General features: G+C 39.3%; 1 protein-coding gene across 2 annotated transcripts in view; it reads left to right on the top strand.

Moving 5' to 3' along the window:
* The window catches only part of pkp4 (plakophilin 4), a 31,548-nt gene that overhangs the window by 7,713 nt on the left and 2,521 nt on the right, over positions 1–21,314 (top strand). For both annotated transcript variants that reach the window (XM_053499375.1, XM_053499374.1), the window contains exons 2-19: positions 1,039–1,172; positions 3,062–3,174; positions 5,735–5,769; positions 9,842–9,964; positions 10,480–10,676; positions 10,949–11,345; positions 13,769–13,924; positions 14,983–15,190; positions 16,142–16,274; positions 16,567–16,780; positions 16,860–17,043; positions 17,123–17,240; positions 17,477–17,668; positions 18,927–19,100; positions 19,208–19,358; positions 19,563–19,755; positions 20,981–21,065; positions 21,163–21,280. In XM_053499375.1, coding sequence (XP_053355350.1) covers positions 1,044–1,172; positions 3,062–3,174; positions 5,735–5,769; positions 9,842–9,964; positions 10,480–10,676; positions 10,949–11,345; positions 13,769–13,924; positions 14,983–15,190; positions 16,142–16,274; positions 16,567–16,780; positions 16,860–17,043; positions 17,123–17,240; positions 17,477–17,668; positions 18,927–19,100; positions 19,208–19,358; positions 19,563–19,755; positions 20,981–21,065; positions 21,163–21,280 — 2,920 coding nt within the window. In that variant the 5' untranslated portion in view covers positions 1,039–1,043. The remainder of the gene's footprint in view (positions 1–1,038; positions 1,173–3,061; positions 3,175–5,734; positions 5,770–9,841; positions 9,965–10,479; positions 10,677–10,948; positions 11,346–13,768; positions 13,925–14,982; positions 15,191–16,141; positions 16,275–16,566; positions 16,781–16,859; positions 17,044–17,122; positions 17,241–17,476; positions 17,669–18,926; positions 19,101–19,207; positions 19,359–19,562; positions 19,756–20,980; positions 21,066–21,162; positions 21,281–21,314) is intronic.

Genomic DNA, 21,314 nt, shown 5'->3' with positions numbered 1-21,314 from the left:
TAACTTGACTTGACTAGATTTGAAATCTATTTTCTTATTTTATATTAATTTCTTACATTATATTGATGTATGATAAATATTAACCATATGTATATAGTTTTTCCCTCCAGAAATGGAAGGATGACTCTTTTCGTTTTCTCTAATATTTATTTATCTTACTTATTTATTTATTTATTTATGCTTTGATTACAGGAAAAAAAAAATCATGTTTTTTTTTTAATTACTAAGCTTTAATTCTCATCATTATTAATTATGCTTTTTACTGAAGCATTTAACAGTTAAATAAATAAATAAATACATAAATAAATAAATAAATAAATAAATAAATAACTTACAGAATGGCTGGAAAAAAAAAAAAAGCTCCAGTGTTTAATCAGGAACCATTTTAACTCAGTAACTGTTAAAACTGCAGACTCGCAGCGGATTAAACCTCACAATTTCAGCTTCATAAAATCTTTCATAAGATTACGGTGTTGCTCATCACAGCAGGGCCCATCGTGACCACGGAGATCTGAATCAGGGTGCCAATACTTATGCACTGGACTGGGCAGAGATGTCGAAGAGTTCAGGTACGAAAAAGGAGGAAGAATTGGATGTGTGGGAGAGTGTGTACTGTGTGTGTGTGTGTGTGTGTGTGTGTGTGTGTGTGTGTGATCCTGGTTATTCATCCCTTCTGTCGAGCGCGGTGGATCTGGAGGGGAAACAGGTTGTGTTGTTCTGCTCTCACCTGCTGGGCTGTTGGACGACACGCCGAACACATTTCCCCTTCACGTCCTTGTTCTCTGGAACACGCAGCTATGCTCTATGCCGAGGATCGCTAGGAGCAAAGGCCTGCAGAGTATCACGCACACACACACACACACACGCACACACACACACACGCACACAGGTCCAGGCTCTCAGCTGATGGCGAGTTGGACTTGGTCTCAGTGCCAGAAATGATATAATTGAAACAGCTGACGGTTCTTATTGTGAAGATGGTGATTAATAATATCTCAGTGGGGCGTTTACAACGTGTGTGTGTGTGTGTGTGTGTAGGAGCGATGCCTACCCCTGAGCCGGGGCCTGCGGCAGAGGAGGAGGAGGTGCAGAGCTGTGAGGAAGGAACCAGCGCCAACAAGATGGAGATGGAAAGCACCACCACCAACATCCTGGCCTCCGTCAAAGAGCAGGTACACACACACACACACACACACACACACACACACACAGAGAAAAAAACCCACATTACCCTTAGGGTTTATTACAAAGCATTATTTAACACCGTCAGCTTCAGCGTTAATACACCATGTAACAAAAACACACTTCTATTAATTAATTGATGATTTCAAGAAAACATAACAAACACCTGAAGCCTGATTATTATTGAGAAACAACTTTGATCAAAACTAAATAAAAAAAAATTAAGGACAATTACAGACGGCCATTCATTCATTCATTTATTCATTCAATTACTTATTAGTGCATTAGTACCGCTTTATCCTGTATTCAGGAACCTTAGGGCACAAGGCGGGGTAAACCCTGGACAGGGTGCCAATCTATCACAGGACACACACACATACACACACACTCCAGGCAGTTTGGGAACGCCTGCATGTCTTTGGACATCCTACCCGGACCCTGGAGGTGCAAGGTGACAGTGCTAGCCACTACATCACCGTGCTGCCCGAAAGTTTTCAGTTTTTTTATGTTTATTATTGAAGAAAAAACAAACAAACTTTCTATTATGTACAGAGCACCAGTGTGGTCAGTATATGGTATATATTGTACTTTTTTGTTTGTCATTTTCCTAAATTGCTTAGTTTTTCTGGATCTTGACTGGTCAAAAGATTCATTAATTATTGATTAATTGTCTAGAACAGCAGCTCGGACAGTGGTGCAGGTTTTTATTTTATTTTTGCCATTGTTTTTATACACTAACGTTTCAGGAGTATCAGCCTGTTTACACAATAAAAAAACATCCTTAATTCAGGCGTTTGGCAAAAGCTGTTATCCGGAGCAACTTACATTTTTATCTGCATTGTTCACATGAAATTCCCCAAAATATAGAAATCAAATTGGATCTTATTTATATAAAAAAAAAAAATACATAGTAACAAATTTAATCTCATGTACATGAAATAACCAAAAAGTAAAGAACAAATTTTATTTAGTTTATTAAAACTTTGGAAATGGATTGTAGCTTGTGTTCTCGAATTAAACTGAATGTGGAAGCAATAAGAACGAATGGCATCTCATTTATGCAGATTAACTAAAACATGGAAACAAATTATCTCAAAACAAATCGGATCTTATAACATAATGGAGGGAACAGATCGTGTGGTTTTTTTTTTCCCCAGACTGTGAGTGGATCAGACTCTAGCTTTCAGTGGAAAGTCAATAGAAATCTTTCATAAAAACTGCAATATCACTCTGTGTGTGTGTGTGTGTGTGTGTGTGTATGCCCTGAATCCAGTCCACAAGACAGGCTTTGTCACGGCGAGCAGCGAGCCGAATGGTGGAGACGTGTTGTGACAGGCAGCTCGCAGCACAGACACACCAGACGCACGTCTGCGTGACGTCTCACCTTTTATTGACCTTTTTCACCTGTTTCACTATTCTGTTAGAGTCTGGTCTTAACGAGGAGCGCCAAAGCCAGGCGGTTAAACGAAACACAAGAAATTATTTGTAATTACGTACCTGTCTTCTCCGTGCGTGTGTGTGTGTGTGTGTGTGTGTGTGTGTGTGTTTGTTTGTTTGTTTTTGTTTGTGTGTATCTCCGAGCAGCTGAATTAATGAGCTGTTTTCAGTGAGGCACACAGCACAGTTGTCGCAACACACACACACACACACACACACACAGTAGAGGAGGCAGAGGATAGCCTCTGAGACAGCGAGGGTCAGGACAGTGTCATCAGGAGGAGCTTTAACTTCACTGAATTTGTGACAAGAACACACACACACACACACACACACACACAATGGACCTGTCCTTAAAAAGTTCCTAAAAACATATATATATATATATATATATATATATATATATATATATATATATTTGATCAAACTCTGTTTGTCATAGGAGCTCCAGTTTGAGCGTCTGACCAGAGAGCTCGAGGTGGAGAGACAGATTGTGGCCAATCAGCTGGAGCGATGCAGGCTGGGGGCGGAGTCTCCAGGTGTCGCCAGCGACAGGTACGTCATCAGTTAACATTTTGGGCATCGCTTGCATAACAACGCTAACTTTTACATAAAAAGATAAAAAAATCATTTTTCAGTTTCATTTAGAACTTTGAATTTAACTTCTGGTTCTTAGTTTTTCTGGATCCTGATTCGTCAAAAGATTCATTAATTATTGAGTAATTTTCTAGAACAGCAGCTCGGACAGTGGTGCAGGTTTTTTATTATTGCGATTGTTTTTTATACGCTAGCGTTTCCGTAGCATCAGCGAGTTTACAGAATGACAAATAATGTTTGTTTTACATAATATTTCTCTGTCGTTATCAGGGTTATTAACTTGTACAGCACTAAAGGGTGCAGGTGCAGATCAGGCAGCGAGCAGTATCAAACATTTTATGCCTTTTAGAAGCCTTTGTTTTGCTGCTTTTAAACGAGGACAAGGAGACAAGAGCAGTACTTAGTGTGTTTTAACTACTTTGACTTGAGTGAAGTGTCTCACAGCTAATTTGCTGGGGTTGTGCTGCATTGAAGTGTTTAAATGGAACTTAAACGGGTTTTAAAAGCTTATTTAACATTAACAAAAGGAGTCTCAAGTGTCAAAGCTGAAACTTCACGTTTCTTTTAAGCCAACATGTGAATCGATTAATGTGCATGGAGAATTAAAAACCAATAATGTTTAATAAAGGCCGGTTCGGGTACAGTACCGTGCTCTATTGGACACTGTAGGCTTAAAAGACCTGCTTTTTGTTTTTGAATGAAGACAATGAGACAAGGACAGGACTTGGGCTTGGATAATGTGTTTCACGTAGCTGATTCGCTAGGATTGTGCTGCTAGAAGTGTTTAAATGGAATTCAAACTACTGAATTTACATTACATACATTTACAGCCTGTTTACTGGTTTTAAAAACTTGCTCAGCTGCTGATCTGTATTGAGATGATTATCTGACATTTACAAAAGGAGTTTCTCTACCTCATCTGTAACAGCTGAGACTTTACGCTTTCATATATTCAGGATTAAATTATGAATCGACTAATAGGTATGAAGAATTAAACCGATAATGTTTGTTTTACGTAATATTTCTCTGTCGCTAACATGTTTATTAACTTGTACAGCACAGAAGGACGCACTTGCAGTTCAGGCAATGTGCAATATTGGATATGCTTAGAATTCTTGATAAAGTAAAATTTAATGTTTTTAAACTATTTGGGCTCCAATAATGTGTTTCTGCTAATTTGCTAGAAGTGTTTAAATGGAACTTACACTAAGAGAGAGAAAAACTAAGGTTTATAAAGTTGCTTATTTGATGCTATGAAAAGACATATTTATTGTCCATGCATGGAAGGAGTCTCCAGTGTAAAACTTTTTTCGCTGTGTACTGTAACTGTTTTTGTTGTTGTTGTTGTTTTTAATCACTAACAGCTTGTTTTTGTTGACGTTCCACAACCTTACTAGTAACTGTAAATAAACAATTTTCATTTGGCATGCCATTCTTTAATATATTAAATAAAACTTATTGATTCATTCTTCTGGTATACAGTATAACTTCATATCAACATTTTTAACTTCATAATAATATCAAACATGGAGTGATTACAGTAACTCTGCTTTATTGTTGTTCTTTGTTGATTTTCTTACCTAAGTGTTTCATTTCCTACTTAAACGTATCTTACCATAACTTTTTATTTTATGATTCTCTACAATTGCCCCATTTGTAAAATGTTCTCAGAATCTACTGACTTACGAATATAGTTCTTGAAACCCTGACAGCCGCGTTTAAATGTTCCCAGATCAGCCTCCATATTGTTCCCAAAACCTTAACCAAAAACGTTCCCTGAGCGTTAACCAAGAACCGTAACATTCTAAGAACGTAAGATCGTTATCTGGACACTCAGTACTCCTCCTCGTTTATATTCAATTAGTAATTCTGAAATAAAAATTGTATTATCAAAAAGTCATGAAATAAATTGACATCTTTCATTTCGTTGAATTTTTTTTTAGCCAGGATAAAAATAATCACTAGGCCCAATGTTTCAGCGTTACAGGAATCTGGCATTGATGCAGAATCCTTCAAGGTAGAATCCCTGTGTGTGTGTGTGTGTGTGTGTGTGTGTGTGTCCATCCTTCCATCTGCTCAGTATGGGGGCAGTGAGATGCTGAATGTTGATTCAGGTGCCCCTGTTCTAGTGTGTGTCCATATGGATGCCTTCGTACTGTTACACACCCTGCCCTTTGACCCCTGATTACTTGCCCCTTTTGCTTCTCGTTGTTCCGTGCTTGTTAGACCCGTACCCCGGGGGCATCTCGTCTCCGCCGGTGACGTCTGTGCCGATCTGACGTTTATTCAGGCACGAGTGCTGTCTAAAGAACACGCTCCAATGTCTTAATTTCAAAACTCCATGCTGTGCAGTTTTAGGAAATTTATCAACGATTGTTACTTATTATCCACTTATAGTTACAGTTAGTGGAACGTCCCAGAGTGAAACATGACTCCTGGTTAAAAGCTGAAATAACGTGTTCTAGATTTGATTGCATAAACTTTTGTTTGTTTGTTTGTTTATCTTTCTTTTCTTCAGTTCCTCTGAGAAGTCTCTGCTGTGGAGGTCAGCAGGTAAGACTCCTGGTCCCGATTCAGCCCTTTCTAATGACACGCCAAGCAAAAGATGTTCTTTCCGAGCCTCGGCGGATGACGAGCGCTCGTTAAGGCTGGCACGCTGGGAATGTTAAACACGTCACGATGAAACGTTGAAACCTTGAGGTGGAGTTGTACTGTACAAGGCCATGTGCATAAAGAGAGAGTAGAAAGAGTGTCGGTGTAAAGAGACCAGCGGAATGTAGGAACATTCTAGTGCATGTACAGCACAGTGTAGCGTAGTATAGATACACACAGTATAGTGAAGTACGTGTTGAGTATACAGAGAAAATACGAGGGGCGTTCGAGTCAAGCAGGGACTCTTGATTTGTGCAGAATAACAGAACATTTTCTGAAACGCTGGCCTCCCAGGAACTCCTTTAATACACAAACATGTGGAATGGGCTTGGAGTGAGGTCAGGGCTGTACGGGGTATGTGGCAGTAACTACCAGCTGAGTTCCTGTGTTCCTTTGATGATCAGAACAGGCCATTTTTTTTCATTATTGGAAACATCCAGTAAAGGAGTTCCTGGCAGGCCAGCGTTTCAAATATGAAGCAGGTAGTCACATCCTGTCCCGAGTAAACTTTCTATCTTGATGGTTTCCAAGCACTACCGAAACACTGGGATAAGTGCATTAGTGTAGCAGAAGATTATATAGAGAAATAAAGGTAGATTTGACTTAAAAATCCCAGTTTGACTTGAACACTCCTCCCATAAGGATATTATAATTATATAGGAGTCTTTTCAGTGCATTTGGAGACAGTACTGTACTGTGTATATATATATATATATATATATATATATATATACACACACACTGAGCTACAAATGACATCATACTGTAAATATCTTCACAATATTATATATATATATATATATATATATATATATATATATTATTTTGATGATATTTACAGTATACTGCATAAAATATGTCAAGTATAGTGGCTTATATAAACAGTTTGACTGCAAAACACAATCTTAAATGCCCTCTGGTAAACAATTTACCTCCAGCTCACAAAGCAGGCTATATTCAAATATTTTTTTTATATTTTGGAAATCGTTTAATATTTCCTTCTTTAAAAGTTTTGATTTGACATTTTTTTGGTATATCACAATAACAGTGGACGATTGTATCAGATACTGTAGCAAAACATGACTTATAAAGACTTGTTGATTGAAGACAGAGATTTATAAAGACTTATGAAGAATTAAGGAGAAGCATGAAAAGGATTTAAAAACACACTCATGGTTTGAAGATGAAGACTTTTTGATTTAAGAAGACGGCTTACGAGGATGAAAACGTATAGAGGCTTAGGAACACTTGTTGTCTTGGTAAACTGTCACGAATGAACTAAATGCGTGTAAAAACCGAAGCCAGGGAAAAGGGCCGTTACACTTTCACGCTTTTGCAGTTTCCCCAGCAGTCATGGACTTCCACAGCCAGACACGGACTTCAGCTACTGCCGTGGTCGAGCTGCTGAGGAGGACAATGCTGAACTCATGAAACATATCAACAGCCAACATATTATGGATACTAAATTGCGTATTTACTGTAAATCATCACAAACACAGCTGCGACCTGATTTATTAGTTGTAAAAAAAAAAAAAAACAACAACTGTGGGAGCAGGAGTTATAGTGTTTTGAATCCTGCATATTTCACAGTGATATAAAGAAAACAATCTTAACATAATATTTGTTATGTAATTTGTACTTTTTAACACCCCAGAGACTTGCATAATTAGTTCAATTTCCTATTTTTGCAAAAAGCCCTATTTTCTCTCAAATCTGCCTAAATGGATTTATCAAAAATTCAATCCATTATTCAGACAATTTATGTAAACCGTGAGCCAGACAGCAGTCATTCCCAATCCGTTATTGTGTGTGTGTGTGTAAAAGTTGTCCTAAAAGCCCCGCCTCCATCTATTATTCCTGCTGTTATACCCCTATCTTACCTATACGGTTTGACTATGTGAGGACCGACGCGCGGAAAGATGAAAACCTAATCACAGCGCCAAAACTCGTGGTGAATCATGACAAACCGTACTGACGGCCACCGCGCAAAACCGCGTAGGTGAGATAGGGGTATTAGTGGTTAACAGATTATGGACCAAACTCCACTGAGTGATGATGGTAGAATAATTATAAAGGTCATGAGGAATCACAAAGGAATTTTCATTTTCTGCAATGGAAAAGTACTCGAACTAGGTGCTATAGTGTATATATATATATATATATATATATATATATATATATATATATACTGTATATATATACAGTGGTGTGAAAAACTATTTGCCCCTTCCTGATTTCTTATTCTTTTGCATGTTTGTCACACTTAAATGTTTTTGCTCATCAAAAACCGTTAACTATTAGTCAAAGATAACATAATTGAACACAAAATGCAGTTTTTAATTGAAGGTTTACATTATTAAGGGAGAAAAAAACTCCAAATCTACATGGCCCTGTGTGAAAAAGTGATTGCCCCCCTTGTTAAAAAAAATAACTTAACTGTGGTTTATCACACCTGAGTTCAATTTCTGTAGTCACCCCCAGGCCTGATTACTGACACACCTGTTTCAATCAAGAAATCACTTAAATAGGAGCTACCTGACACAGAGAAGTAGACCAAAAGCACCTCAAAAGCTAGACATCATGCCGAGATCCAAAGAAATTTAGGAACAAATGAGAACAAAAGTAATTGAGATCTATCAGTCTGGTAAAGGTTATAAAGCCATTTCTAAAGCTTTGGGACTCCAGCGAACCACAGTGAGAGCCATTATCCACAAATGGCAAAAACATGGAACAGTGGTGAACCTTCCCAGGAGTGGCCGGCCGACCAAAATTACCCCAAGAGCGCAGAGACGACTCATCCGAGAGGCCACAAAAGACCCCAGGACAACATCTAAAGAACTGCAGGCCTCACTTGCCTCAATTAAGGTCAGTGTTCACGACTCCACCATAAGAAAGAGACTGGGCAAAAACGGCCTGCATGGCAGATTTCCAAGGCGCAAACCACTTTTAAGCAAAAAGAACAATAAGGCTCGTCTCAATTTGCTAAAAAAAACATCTCAATGATTGCCAAGACTTTTAGGAAAAAACCTTGTGGACCGACGAGACAAAAGTTGAACTTTTTGGAAGGTGCGTGTCCCGTTACATCTGGCGTAAAAGTAACACAGCATTTCAAAAAAAGAAAACATAATACCAACAGTAAAATATGGTGGTGGTAGTGTGATGGTCTGGGGTGTTTTGCTGCTTCAGGACCTGGAAGGCTTGCTGTGATAGATGGAACCATGAATTCTACTGTCTACCAAAAAATCCTGAAGGAGAATGTCCGGCCATCTGTTCATCAACTCAAGCTGAAGCGATCTTGGGTGCTGCAGCAGGACAATGACCCAAAACACACCAGCAAATCCACCTCTGAATGGCTGAAGAAAAACAAAATGAAGACTTTTGAGTGGCCTAGTCAAAGTCCTGACCTGAATCCTATTGAGATGTTGTGGCATGACCTTAAAAAGGCGGTTCATGCTAGAAAACCCTCAAATAAAGCTGAATTACAACAATTCTGCAAAGATGAGTGGGCCAAAATTCCTCCAGAGCGCTGTAAAAGACTCGTTGCACGTTATCGCAAACGCTTGATTGCAGTTATTGCTGCTAAGGGTGGCCCAACCAGTTATTAGGTTCAGGGGGCAATTACTTTTTCACACAGGGCCATGTAGGTTTGGATTTTTTTTCTCCCTAAATAATAAAAACCATCATTTAAAAACTGCATTTTGTGTTTACTTGTGTTAATAGTAAACACAAAATGGGCAAATAGTTTTTCACACCACTTTAGTAAATATATATATATATATATATATATATATATATATAGCTATGTATATAGCTATATAGCTATGTATATAGCTAACAAGTAACGCTGTAATGTAACTGATTACTTTTGAAAGACAGTAATTTTAAACACTGGTTATATTATACATGTGCTACTATTTATAATAATAATATGTGCACATTGTTTACCCTGACGCTCAAACCCTTTTCTCCCCAGACTCCTCAGCAGCAGGTCTGTCCAAGCTCCACGCCTCAGATGACTGCCCTTCACCAACTTTCGGGATTAGAGGTCAAAGGTCGCCCTATTCACCTGAACTGGAGCAAATCTCCCTGCATGAACGTGAGGGTCCATCAGAATTATCTCCCGCATTACGATATCCAAATCAGACCACAGACAATGATGGATATCAGGAGATACCTGTACTTGTCTTTTTATAACTCTTTCCTTAGAACTCTTATTGGAATTCCGCAAATGATAAGTGAATATGTATAGTGTCCACGGAACGATCAAGCAGATAATTAGTGTTATTTTGCAATATGAGAAAATATTGTATAACTCTTGTTGCTTTCAATTAATTATAATAATAAAAAGATTTTTTTGTAAGTAAAGAATGAAAGAATCCTGTTTCAAAAATATATTTCGTGCATCTAAGACCTGATCAAATAAACCAGTTACTCATAGTAGAACCATATCTATTGGACCCTACTGGGCATATTTTTCGAGCGGTTTATGCTTAAGCAACCTGGAAGAATTTCCCTCCTTGAAGAATATTTTCTCCATTCAGTCATCCTCCACTCTTTATTCCTTCCTTTTGATCCTTTTCTTCTCTTCTTGTCCTCTACGCCTTCTCTCAGGGTCGGCGGCAAACTCGCGCAGCTCAACACAGATGAACTCGTATTCTGACAGCGGCTATCAGGAAGTGAGCGGTTACTATAGCAACCTAGTGACCCCCAGGAGGTCCGAGGGACGGTCCCAGTCGACGAGCTCCGCCCCTAGCTTCAGTCCGAGCCTGGCCATGGGGTCCAGGGCAGAGGGACAGTCGCTAGCGCAGGTGGGAAAAGCAAACAGAACGTTAGTTTATTGCATCAAAAAATTTAAAAGGAATCAGGTTCAATCAGGAACCGCTATGCAAATTACGATTTTGCTACATCAGGCAATTTATTATTCAGTTTAGAAGACTAATCCAAATAGAGAAATATTTTACACAACACAGACACGATAGAATGAGGCGTATTTGTATTCACACACACACACACACACACACACACACACACACATTGATCAGGCTCTAAACATGGCATGTTTTGTGTTGTGTGTATGCAGATGTCAGGTGGCCGTGTAATGAGGCGTGTCAGTTCAGTGCCCTCTCGTGCCTCTTCTCCCGTCTACGCCCACTCCCCGCCCCCCTCCTCTCGCCCTGCCTTGGGAAGCCCCTACGGTTCACCCATCATCTCCGAGCCCCGCCCACTGCCCAGCGTCTTCCCTGGCACCACGCTCCCTCCGTCCGCCGACCCACTCCAGTCCGCTTATTCCGGGCATCACAGGGACGGCTTGAGCTCCCCGACTCTGCTGCGCTCTGGCATGACGGCGCAGCCGCAGCACTACGGGACGCTGGGCAAGCATGACGCACAGGCGTACGACAACACGCATTCCTCGTTCGGGGCGCGAGCGTACGATTTCTTCGAGAGGATCGTTCTTTCCAGACCAGACAGTCTTACGGGTGAGCTGAAAGTGATAACGAGTAACAGTGCAGTTTACATGATGATGATGATGATGATAACGATTGCAGAGATACTATAACTATTTGACACACGTGAGTAAACTAAAAGGCCTCGCTCCTCCAGACATATGGTAATGCCGTCACTTAATATTAGTCATCCTGGTGTATTTATATCTCCTTGGTAGTGTGTGTGTGTGTGGCGGGGGGGGGGAGGTGTGTGTATAGTAACTCATGCTGATTTCCTGATTAATCTCAAAATCCTAAGCTCACAACGATGATGATGATGATGATGATGATGATGATGATGAGAAGCTCAGTGTGTGAGAGCGTGAGATACCTGAGATCTGCTTCACTCACCTGTTTCCATCAGCATGTGGGAGTGTTTCTGTTTCCACTCATGTAGCTGAGAGAGAACATAAACAACAACAACAACAACATGGCAGCCATGAAGGATGCAAGAAGTGATGATGGACTGAATAATAAAATAAATAAATACATTAGAAAAACTATTAAATAAAAGCAATTACTACTACTACTACCATTACTATGAACAATTTCTTAAGAAATACAAAATATATATTAAATATAAGAACACAGAAAATATATAAGAATAATAAAAAACACAGCATACATATTAGTATTACTTACTTTAGTTTATTAAATATAAACTAATATAAATAATTATTATTAAATTACTACTAATAATCAATAACTTAATAAAATAATAATATTAACATTATTCTTTGCTACCATTATAATGTAACAATTGTTACAAATTTATTACTTGTAATTAGTAAATTTACCAATAATACTAATAACACCAATAAATAAAACTAATAACAATATTATTAATATGCTATTAGTGTTTTTGTAATTAAAATGTAATAATTGAAATGTAATAATTATTATTAAATTACTACTACTACTAATCAATAATTAAATAAAAATAATATTCTTTTTTACCATAATAATTAAATAATTGTTACTGATTTATGACTTGTAATAAGTAAATGCAGAAATACCAATACTAATAAAACCAATAACAATTATATAACTTTTCTAACAATAAATATTGTTATAGTTAAATTTAATAATTGTTATATATATGTTATGTTATAATTAACTAAATCATTTTTCAGATAAGGAACATGTTTCCTCAACAATTGAATTTTAACTATTTAAATCGCTACTAATAATTAGTAATAAGAAAATATTATTAGGTTATTAATATTAGTTTTTGTGCATTGTGGTTTGATAATTGTTATTACATTAATACGCATGGTCATAAATACCAATAATTTAAATAATAAATTAATAATAAAATAATATAATACATTATATTATATTATATTTGTAATATTATTAGCATTCTTTCTAAACAATTGAATTGTAATTGTTATTAAATGACTAATAATAACTTATCAAAAATATTAAATTAATAATAATAGAATAAAAATAATTAAAAATAATTAGAATAATAGAAAATAATAGAAAAATAAAAATAATAGAAACTCCTGCACTTTACCCTTCAAAAAGAAGTAAAAATAAATGCAGACAAATAAGTGTTTTCTGTTTATGCGCTGTGTGTGTGTGTTTGGGTCTGTCGTTATGTGTGTGCGTGTGCGTAATTTGACACAAACACACACACACTAAAGGCAAGAGAAAGAGAGAGAGTGTGTGAATCGGCACACACATAACGACAGGCTGAGGGAGAAAATGCGTGCACGGATGTTGATTATACCAGTAAGAGACGAGCACTAAGAACCAACAGGGGAGACGATTACCCACAATTACCACAAAAACAAGGGCAAGACAGAGAAAAAATGTTTGGCCCAGTTGTGATCATGTGACGCTCAGCATCAAAACAAGAAGCGCATGCTCGATACGCATAAACCAAGACTTGCTCGTTTTCCAAGTTAAAATTTATTAAAAATCTTTGCTTGTCTTGTGGAACACTCGCAAAACGCATTACTCGCAATCTGAGGTTTCACTGTACTTTTTAAAACTATTTTTACTATAAATTACTGCTACTGATGCTACTACTACTACTAATAATAATAATTAGAATTATTATTATTATTTTAAAAATAATTATACATAAACTATACCATATGAATATATATCGCATCATATACTGTACTGCATCTGGGTGTCATATAAACAAGCCAGCTTTCTGCTTTCAGAACCCTCAGACTCGTTCTCAATAATGTCACTTAGGAAACTGATATTAATTGTAATTGATTTAATTTTTTCTTCTATAACAATTGACTAAAAATAAGGAATGCAGCGCTAATGAACGGAACAGTGTTTTCTTGTTTGTTTTTCCAAGAAGAAAAATTATAATGGAAAGTGTGCTGTGTTTGTATTTAAAAATGTTCTACTGATTATTGATTGTTAATTATAAATCTGGTGACCTGACGCAGGCCTGCAGAGCTCCTACAGCCAACACAGCCAGCTGGGTCAGGAAACCCGATCTCCAGAGCACCACGGAGCCTCCGTTTACGACGACAGAACCTTCCAGAACCCTCTGTACCAGAGCCCGACCCGCGGCTCTCAGGGCTGCCTGTCCAGGAACACGGGTACGCTACGCAGCACGCGGTACCGCACTAAACCCAACTCAAATGGACTTACCTTACTGTACCCTCTGTGGGACTGAATTCAAAAAATCTAATCTCAGTTCCAGTTTGTGTTGTCTTTAAAAGGTTACATCTTGATCGGAAAAATATTTTTTTTAGCTAGCGCGAGCCAGAACATGGAGGCTAACATAACACTTTGATAGCAGATTTGCTGTAAATGTTATAAATTAGCCACACGTTAGCTACCTTAGTGACCTTTGGTTAGCTACTGTAGGTACTAAAGTCGGATCACTAAAGTTGGAGAGATGGTTTTAGTCGGACCATGCTAATTCTGCTACTAATTCATGTTTCCTTCAGTTTTTTTTATTTGAGGTTTATGGGTTAAGTAGCTGAACTGGTTACATATTGACAATTAAAAGCTTTTATTTTTCTCAAATGCTAATAGAATAAGAAAATGAGCGTATATTACAAATGCTCGATCTTCCAGTGTTTTTTTTTATTATTCCTAGATTTACATACATTTACATAAAACACAATATTCATAAAAATATTCAATTCAACAACACTAGATACTGGCTTTTTATGTTTGTTTTTATGTGATATATCATAGATGTTATTTATTTTTTATTAACAAATAACTATATAACAAATAACCATATAATAACTATATATGCAGCATATTTGGTGTTAATATTTTGTACATTAACATGGATGAAATCTTCCATTTTTACTGTTGTTATTTTTATTTTTGAAAGTAATAAATATTTTTTTAATTAATAAAAAATATAAAATTAGATTAAATTTTTTTTATAGGATTAACTCATGAGATACTTTTAAATATTATTTTAAGTGTGTGTGTGTTTTAGCTGACTTTGCCCCAAAAATATTTGCCATTGTGACGTAATGATATTCGTAATTTTGCGCGGTTTGAATATTGTAATATTGTGATATTGTGTTAATGAAAGACTAATCATCTGGTACTACAACTCCGGAAAATCATGTATGAAAATATCTGTCAATGTGCTCCATGTCTGTTCACTCCTGTGTGTGTCCTGTGTCAGGGTTGGGGACTCTCCCGAGGACCACTAGTCAGTGTAGTACCCTGCGCTACCAGAGGGGGGCGTACTCCATACCCTCCCACACTGACACCTATCGCTCCACACTCTACCGATCAGCGGAGTCCAACTACAGCAGACACGCCCTCGGCGTCAACAATAATGTCGGCGCCACGCGCTCGCCGTCCATAGACAGCATTCACAAAGATCCTCGGTAAATCATATCGTCATGGTTACTGTCATAACTACGTGATAACAAAGTTAAAGGATAAGATTTATTTATTTAATAGCTACTGTATATTTAACATTGTGGACTGATTAAAATGTATACCACAGGGTCAGAGCATTACTTACTCATCAATCGCTTACTTTGTTACTGTTTCCGTAATAAAAGCTCTTTTATGGCCACAGAAACAATGTTGATATGGTGAAGTTTACAGTAAGAAGATGTTCAATTACTATTTATGGAAGGAGTCTCCAGTAACAGTGAGAGAGAGCTATAAACTGAAACCTTGTGACAATTTTATGATGTCAACTTCTCATCACGGTTCTTTATAATGCCATGATACACTATGTCAAACTGCATTTTGTCTTATTGACTTAAAGGTCCCAATAGTTTCCTATTTCTTTAACTCATAATAAACAAGGGTCTCAGAGCACTTCCATTGTGTGTTTGTTAATGTTCCCCAAACTCCCTGAATTTCACTCCTTTCCCAAACGCCCCATTTCTGTGTCTATGTAATTTAGCTACTGCTGGGCCACGCACATCCAGAGAACAGCAGAGCTTGGCAACAAGCCAGGGGGAGGGGGCTCTTCTTATATGAGGTCACAATAGGGGGGAACATCTAACTGGATTGTTTAAAATTTCCAATACAAAAAAAAAAGGAAAAAAACTTTGTTTTTGTCTGTACACATACACTGGAGCCACATCTGAACGTCTAGACGTGACTGAAAAGTGAATTTTGTGTAATAGGTCCGTGAGCAAGCGAGTGAGCGTGTTATACAGACGTTCCACAATATTAAATATTATTGCACTATAAATGGAGGAATAATAATAATAATAATAATAATAATAATCATGCCAACTGGAATAAAACGCGGTATTAAGCGTAGCAACAGTAACAGTGGTGTGTATGCGCGCGTGTGTGTGTGTGTGTGCGTGTAGGGAGTTTGCGTGGAGAGATCCCGAGCTGCCGGAGGTCATCCGCATGCTGCAGCATCACTTCCCCTCGGTGCAGGCCAACGCTGCAGCCTACATTCAGCACCTGTGCTACGGAGACAACCGCATTAAGACTGAGGTATTCACACACACACACACACACACACACACACAAATCCAGCATTATTGTCACCTTTAATAAAAATAGGCAGCAATAATTTGTATTAAAATAAAAAACATTAAGATGAAAGACTTTACATTTAAAAAAGATAAAATTTAACTGATATGTATTTGTTTATTATTAATAATTAAAACAAATTTGTGATTTTAAAAGCGTTCAAGTGTGTGTGGTACTTTTTGAGTGCATTTTTAAAAAGGGTGCCAATATTTCCGGAATTAACCGACGGACATAAATGAATCCGTACATACAGGTGTGCCGACTCGGCGGTATCCAGCACCTGGTCGACCTCCTGGACCACAAAGTTCTGGAGGTGCAGCGCAGCGCGTGCGGCGCGCTCAGGAACCTGGTGTTCGGCAAAGCCACCGACGACAACAAAGTGTGTGTGAGGAACGCCGGCGGGATCCCGGCCCTGCTCCGGCTGCTGAGGAAGAGCTCGGAATCTGACGTACGCGAGCTGGTGACGGGTGAGTTACCGGGATTAAGCCCAGTGCTGCTGTGGTTCAAAATTTCCGTGTCGTTTCTGATTGCTGCGCTTGTGTGTAGGCGTGTTGTGGAACTTATCGTCGTGCGACGCCGTGAAGATGACGATCGTGCGCGACGCTCTCGGGCCTCTGACCAACACGGTGATCATCCCTCATTCAGGCTGGGGCGCCGCCCCCCAAAGAGAGGACCACAAGCTCAAACTGCACTCCTCGGTGGTGCTGCGGAACACAACGGGATGCCTCAGGTATCACGTCAGAAACAAGCATGTTGCATGTTCTACACTACATGCAGTGTAGAAATAATGTGTGTGTGTGTTGTGGCAGAAACTTGAGCTCTGCTGGCGAAGAGGCCCGCAGGCAGATGCGCTGCTGTGAGGGTCTGATCGATTCCCTTCTCTACATCATCAAAACCTGTGTCAACACCTCAGACTTCGACAGCAAGGTGAGCTTTGAGGCTAATTAGCATTCCGATGACCAGGATCCTCTGATTAATTTCCTTGTACACTGTCTCGCGCAGTAGTCACATCAGGTGCCGTGAAAGTGCGAACCCCGACACCGCATGCTTCTCTCCAGACCTTCCTTTAATTAACGCGCCGACTATAAGAACGCTTTGCTGTATAATGAGCTTTCCTTTGAACTCGTCAGACGTTTCAGTGTCGCCTTTTTTTCTCTCCCCAGATTGTGGAAAACTGCGTGTGCACGCTGAGGAACCTGTCGTATCGTCTCGAGCTGGAGATGCCCCCATCTCGGTTGATGGGTACCCAGGAACTGGACACGCTCCTGGGCAACGATCCGTCCAGCAAGCAGATGGACTTCATCTGCTGGGGTTTGAGGAAGAAGAAGAAGAAGAGGTCCTGGCAGGATCAGAAGGTGAGTCCGCCTCAAGCGCTGAGTATGTCTTATTTTTTTAGGGCCCAAGCACTATGACGTCATAGTGTGTGAAAATGGGGGGGATCTTAGCATGCTCAAAAAGTCTCTAATTACCATTTTAAAGTATCCACTGATTCAAATGTTACAGTTTTAAAAGTTTTTTGGGGGATGTGTAGACCTTCAGGGTTGCCAGTGTAGAAGCTTTAAAGAAGAAGTATAGTTTCAGGATGGAATTGAACATTGCGTCTGAGGCTTTTTGGGGGTCCTTACATGCTCGTTGACCCTTAAGAAGCTGGAGTGTGGGCGTGGCATAGGTCCTTCAAACAAGATTTTGCTGCATAGCTCATACACATATATTTGCACTTATGGATGTAAAACGAAGAACACAATTAGATCAAAGATCCCAACTTTCTCTGTGCATGTTATCGGCTCTATTCTACTCTAATTTGATATACTCCTCTTCGGGAATTTATACGATCACCACCAAACCGGGCCAACGTGATCTCAAGACATTGAGGATGCAAAATTGCGAAGGGGTTTTCAAACGGTTCAGCCGTGGCGATACTTTAAACAAACTTGTACCAGCAATTGGCTAATAACCTAGTAACCTGAGTGACATCATATTGAGTGACGTCACATTGAGTGGCATCGTAGCGCCTTTATTTCAGCATCTGGGGCTTTTTGGTGGCGTAACATGCTCAGGAAGCACACAGGTAGTGTAGCGCACCCGGGCAGCGATGGTGCAGGTGCTTGGGCCCGATCATCGCTGCTTTGCAGTTATATTGAACATATTGTTTTTTTTAGCTAACTTATCTACATTTAAGGTCAGCTTTTATGCAAAATGTCCTTTTTGAATATATTTTTTTAGAAATTTAAATACACAAATATGAGATACTTGTATGTATTTCTCTGAGTCCATAAATGTGCTCGAGCATGCCGTTTAAATGTCCTTAGTGGTATGACGTATTTCTAGACAAGAAGAACATTTGCATAGACACCTCTTTGTATTCAACTCATGTTCACTTTTTTATTGAGTCCCATTTCCTGCATTCTTATAGTTACCAATGTGCTCAGGTTAGAAATGTGATCATAATCTCTAAAACATTGTTGAAAATTATTCTTAAAAACAATTGACTTTAAGAAAAGTTGATTTTTTTGTGGTTTGCTAAAAAAACAGGATTGTTCTATCTTTAGTAAAATACTGTAGGTATTGTGCAATAGTGGCAATCTTGAGGTTTACAGTACAGTTCCTCTGCAGTGGGATGGCGTTGGACCTATCCCAGGATTCTCTGGGAGTCCGAAAGGGGCGGAGATGCTTTGGCACCCGTCGGTTGTGAAGCCTTACCTCACCCTGCTGGCCGAGAGCTCGAACCCGGCCACGCTGGAGGGGGCAGCCGGGTCCTTACAAAATCTCTCAGCAGGGTCCTGGAGGGTAAGTTATGCGGGTCGTAATCAGATTTCTCAGATTGGATAATACTAATTTGAAGAGTTGTTGATAATTGATGGTGGCTAATGATTCAAACTGTTTTTCTCCATCAGTTTGCAGCTTATATCCGAGCGGCGGTGCGTAAAGAGAAAGGCTTGCCCATCCTGGTGGAGCTGCTGAGGATGGATAACGACAGGGTGGTGTGCTCCGTGGCTACAGCGCTGCGCAACATGGCACTGGATGCCAGGAACAAGGAGCTGATTGGTCAGTTACTCGAAACTAAACACCTGATTCAATGCACGGTTATTCGTGTTTGTCTGGTGTGTTTGCTGATACCAGTGACATTCATACAAGAGCTTGTTTAACGAGGGTGGTGGGCAATAGAGCAAAACAAATATGGAGGACAAAGTCTTGTGAGTAGTCTATTTAAGCTTTAAAAACTAGCCCACGCTGCCTCCTGTCGTTTAGGAAAGTACGCCATGCCGGATCTGGTGACTCGGCTCCCGGGACACGGACCCTCGCTGCTGTCCGATGAGACGGTGGCGGCGGTGTGCTGCGCCCTTCACGAGGTCACCAGCAGAAACATGGAGAACGCGCGGGCACTCGCCCAGGTGGGCGGCATCGACAAGCTGGTCAGCATCAGCCGAGGCCGTGGGGAGAGGTACGAGGAACGCTTTAATGCACAGTGCAGCAACTGTTAAATAAATGCAAACTTCAGCCCAAAATTTTGTCTTCATTTTTTTTCAGATTTAGTTTTATCATTATATTGTAATTCTTGTAACATTTTATATATTCCTTTTTGAACTCCTTAAGATTTATTAGAAATTGATTAAGATTATTTAAAAAAGTGTTTCTCCAGCACTGAAAAAATCTAAGTATGAAATAGAAAATGTTTTGGACTTTTTATTAAGTACTGTTATTTCAGCAAAAGTGAAAATATGAACTAATCCCAGTAAAAAAAAATCTGTTTAGCTTTTCCTATTACAGTGAAACTCGTATGGGAAAAGAGTGCCCCCCCCCCCACCCCCTCTCAGTTTCAGACACACACACACACACACACACATAAGCACTTATCTCTCAGGATTTATTTTTTCTTTTTTTAAAGGTAAATTGCAGGCTAATTTGTTTCAATTTTTTATTTAATTTTTTTTGGACTGTGCAAACGAATAATTTGAGTTTCCATTCTTTCTTATGGATGAATTTGCTTTGATTTATGAGTGTTTTAGAATATGAGCCTGCTTCCGGAATGAATACCCTTTTTTGATTTGATGAATGCTTGTAATCCAAGGTTCCACTGTAATATCTATTGGTGCAGGTGTTTGTTTACTTTGGGCAAGTAGTAGATTGGTAGCTTATTTTTAAGCAGATTATTAAATCTGGCACATAACTGTTGTTTTTTTTCTGGTTGCATTACCCTTGTTTACTCTATGTATACAAGAGTATATGTAATTCTATCGCATTGAATGGCTTCGTTTAATGATGCGTATAACCACGCCCACCTCGAGGGAGAACACGCTTTTTCAATGTTTTTTCAAAAAGTCCTTCATTCTGTGAGGTAATCTGGCACATAACTTTTTTGGTGCAGGTTTAACTCCAGGCAAATACGAAAGGACTGGCAAAGTTTCATTCAATTCTGGACAGAAAATGGTTTTGGGTCTGGTGATCTGGTGATCTGGCTGGTTATCTGGTTAGCATTGAAACAGCGAGTTCTAGATTCAGCTTCAGTCTCGTGGTTGCAGTGGATCCTGCGACAAGAGAAGACCTTGGTTGAGATGCCAGGCATGAACTCGGCATGAGCTTAATTGGACGTCATGTTCCCCTCTCTCTCTCCCTCTCTCTCTCCCTCTCTCTCTCTCTATCTCTCTCTCTCTCTCTTTGTCCTTCAGATATTCCATGAAGGTTGTGAAAGCTGCAGCCCAGGTCCTCAACACGCTGTGGCAGTACAGAGATCTGCGCAACATCTACAAAAAGGTGAACTGCCCCGTCCACAGGAATGTCTCTTATTTCCACTTACTCAGACTGCTCCTTAGCTTATAACGTTTGCCCTGTGCTCTGGTTGGCTCGTCAGGACGGATGGAACCAAAACCATTTCATCACCCCAGTGTCGACTCTGGAGCGAGACCGGTACCGATCGCAACCCACGCTTCCTACGAGCGCCCTACAGATGTCACCAGTCATCCAGTCAGGTCAGCCAGCAGCGATAAACCTGATCTGTAACTA

Source organism: Clarias gariepinus, chromosome 6, assembly GCF_024256425.1.
Source record: "Clarias gariepinus isolate MV-2021 ecotype Netherlands chromosome 6, CGAR_prim_01v2, whole genome shotgun sequence".
Classification (NCBI taxonomy): domain Eukaryota; kingdom Metazoa; phylum Chordata; class Actinopteri; order Siluriformes; family Clariidae; genus Clarias; species Clarias gariepinus.
The sequence above is the reverse complement of the archived record's forward strand: the minus strand, read 5'-3'. Positions and strand labels throughout refer to the sequence as shown.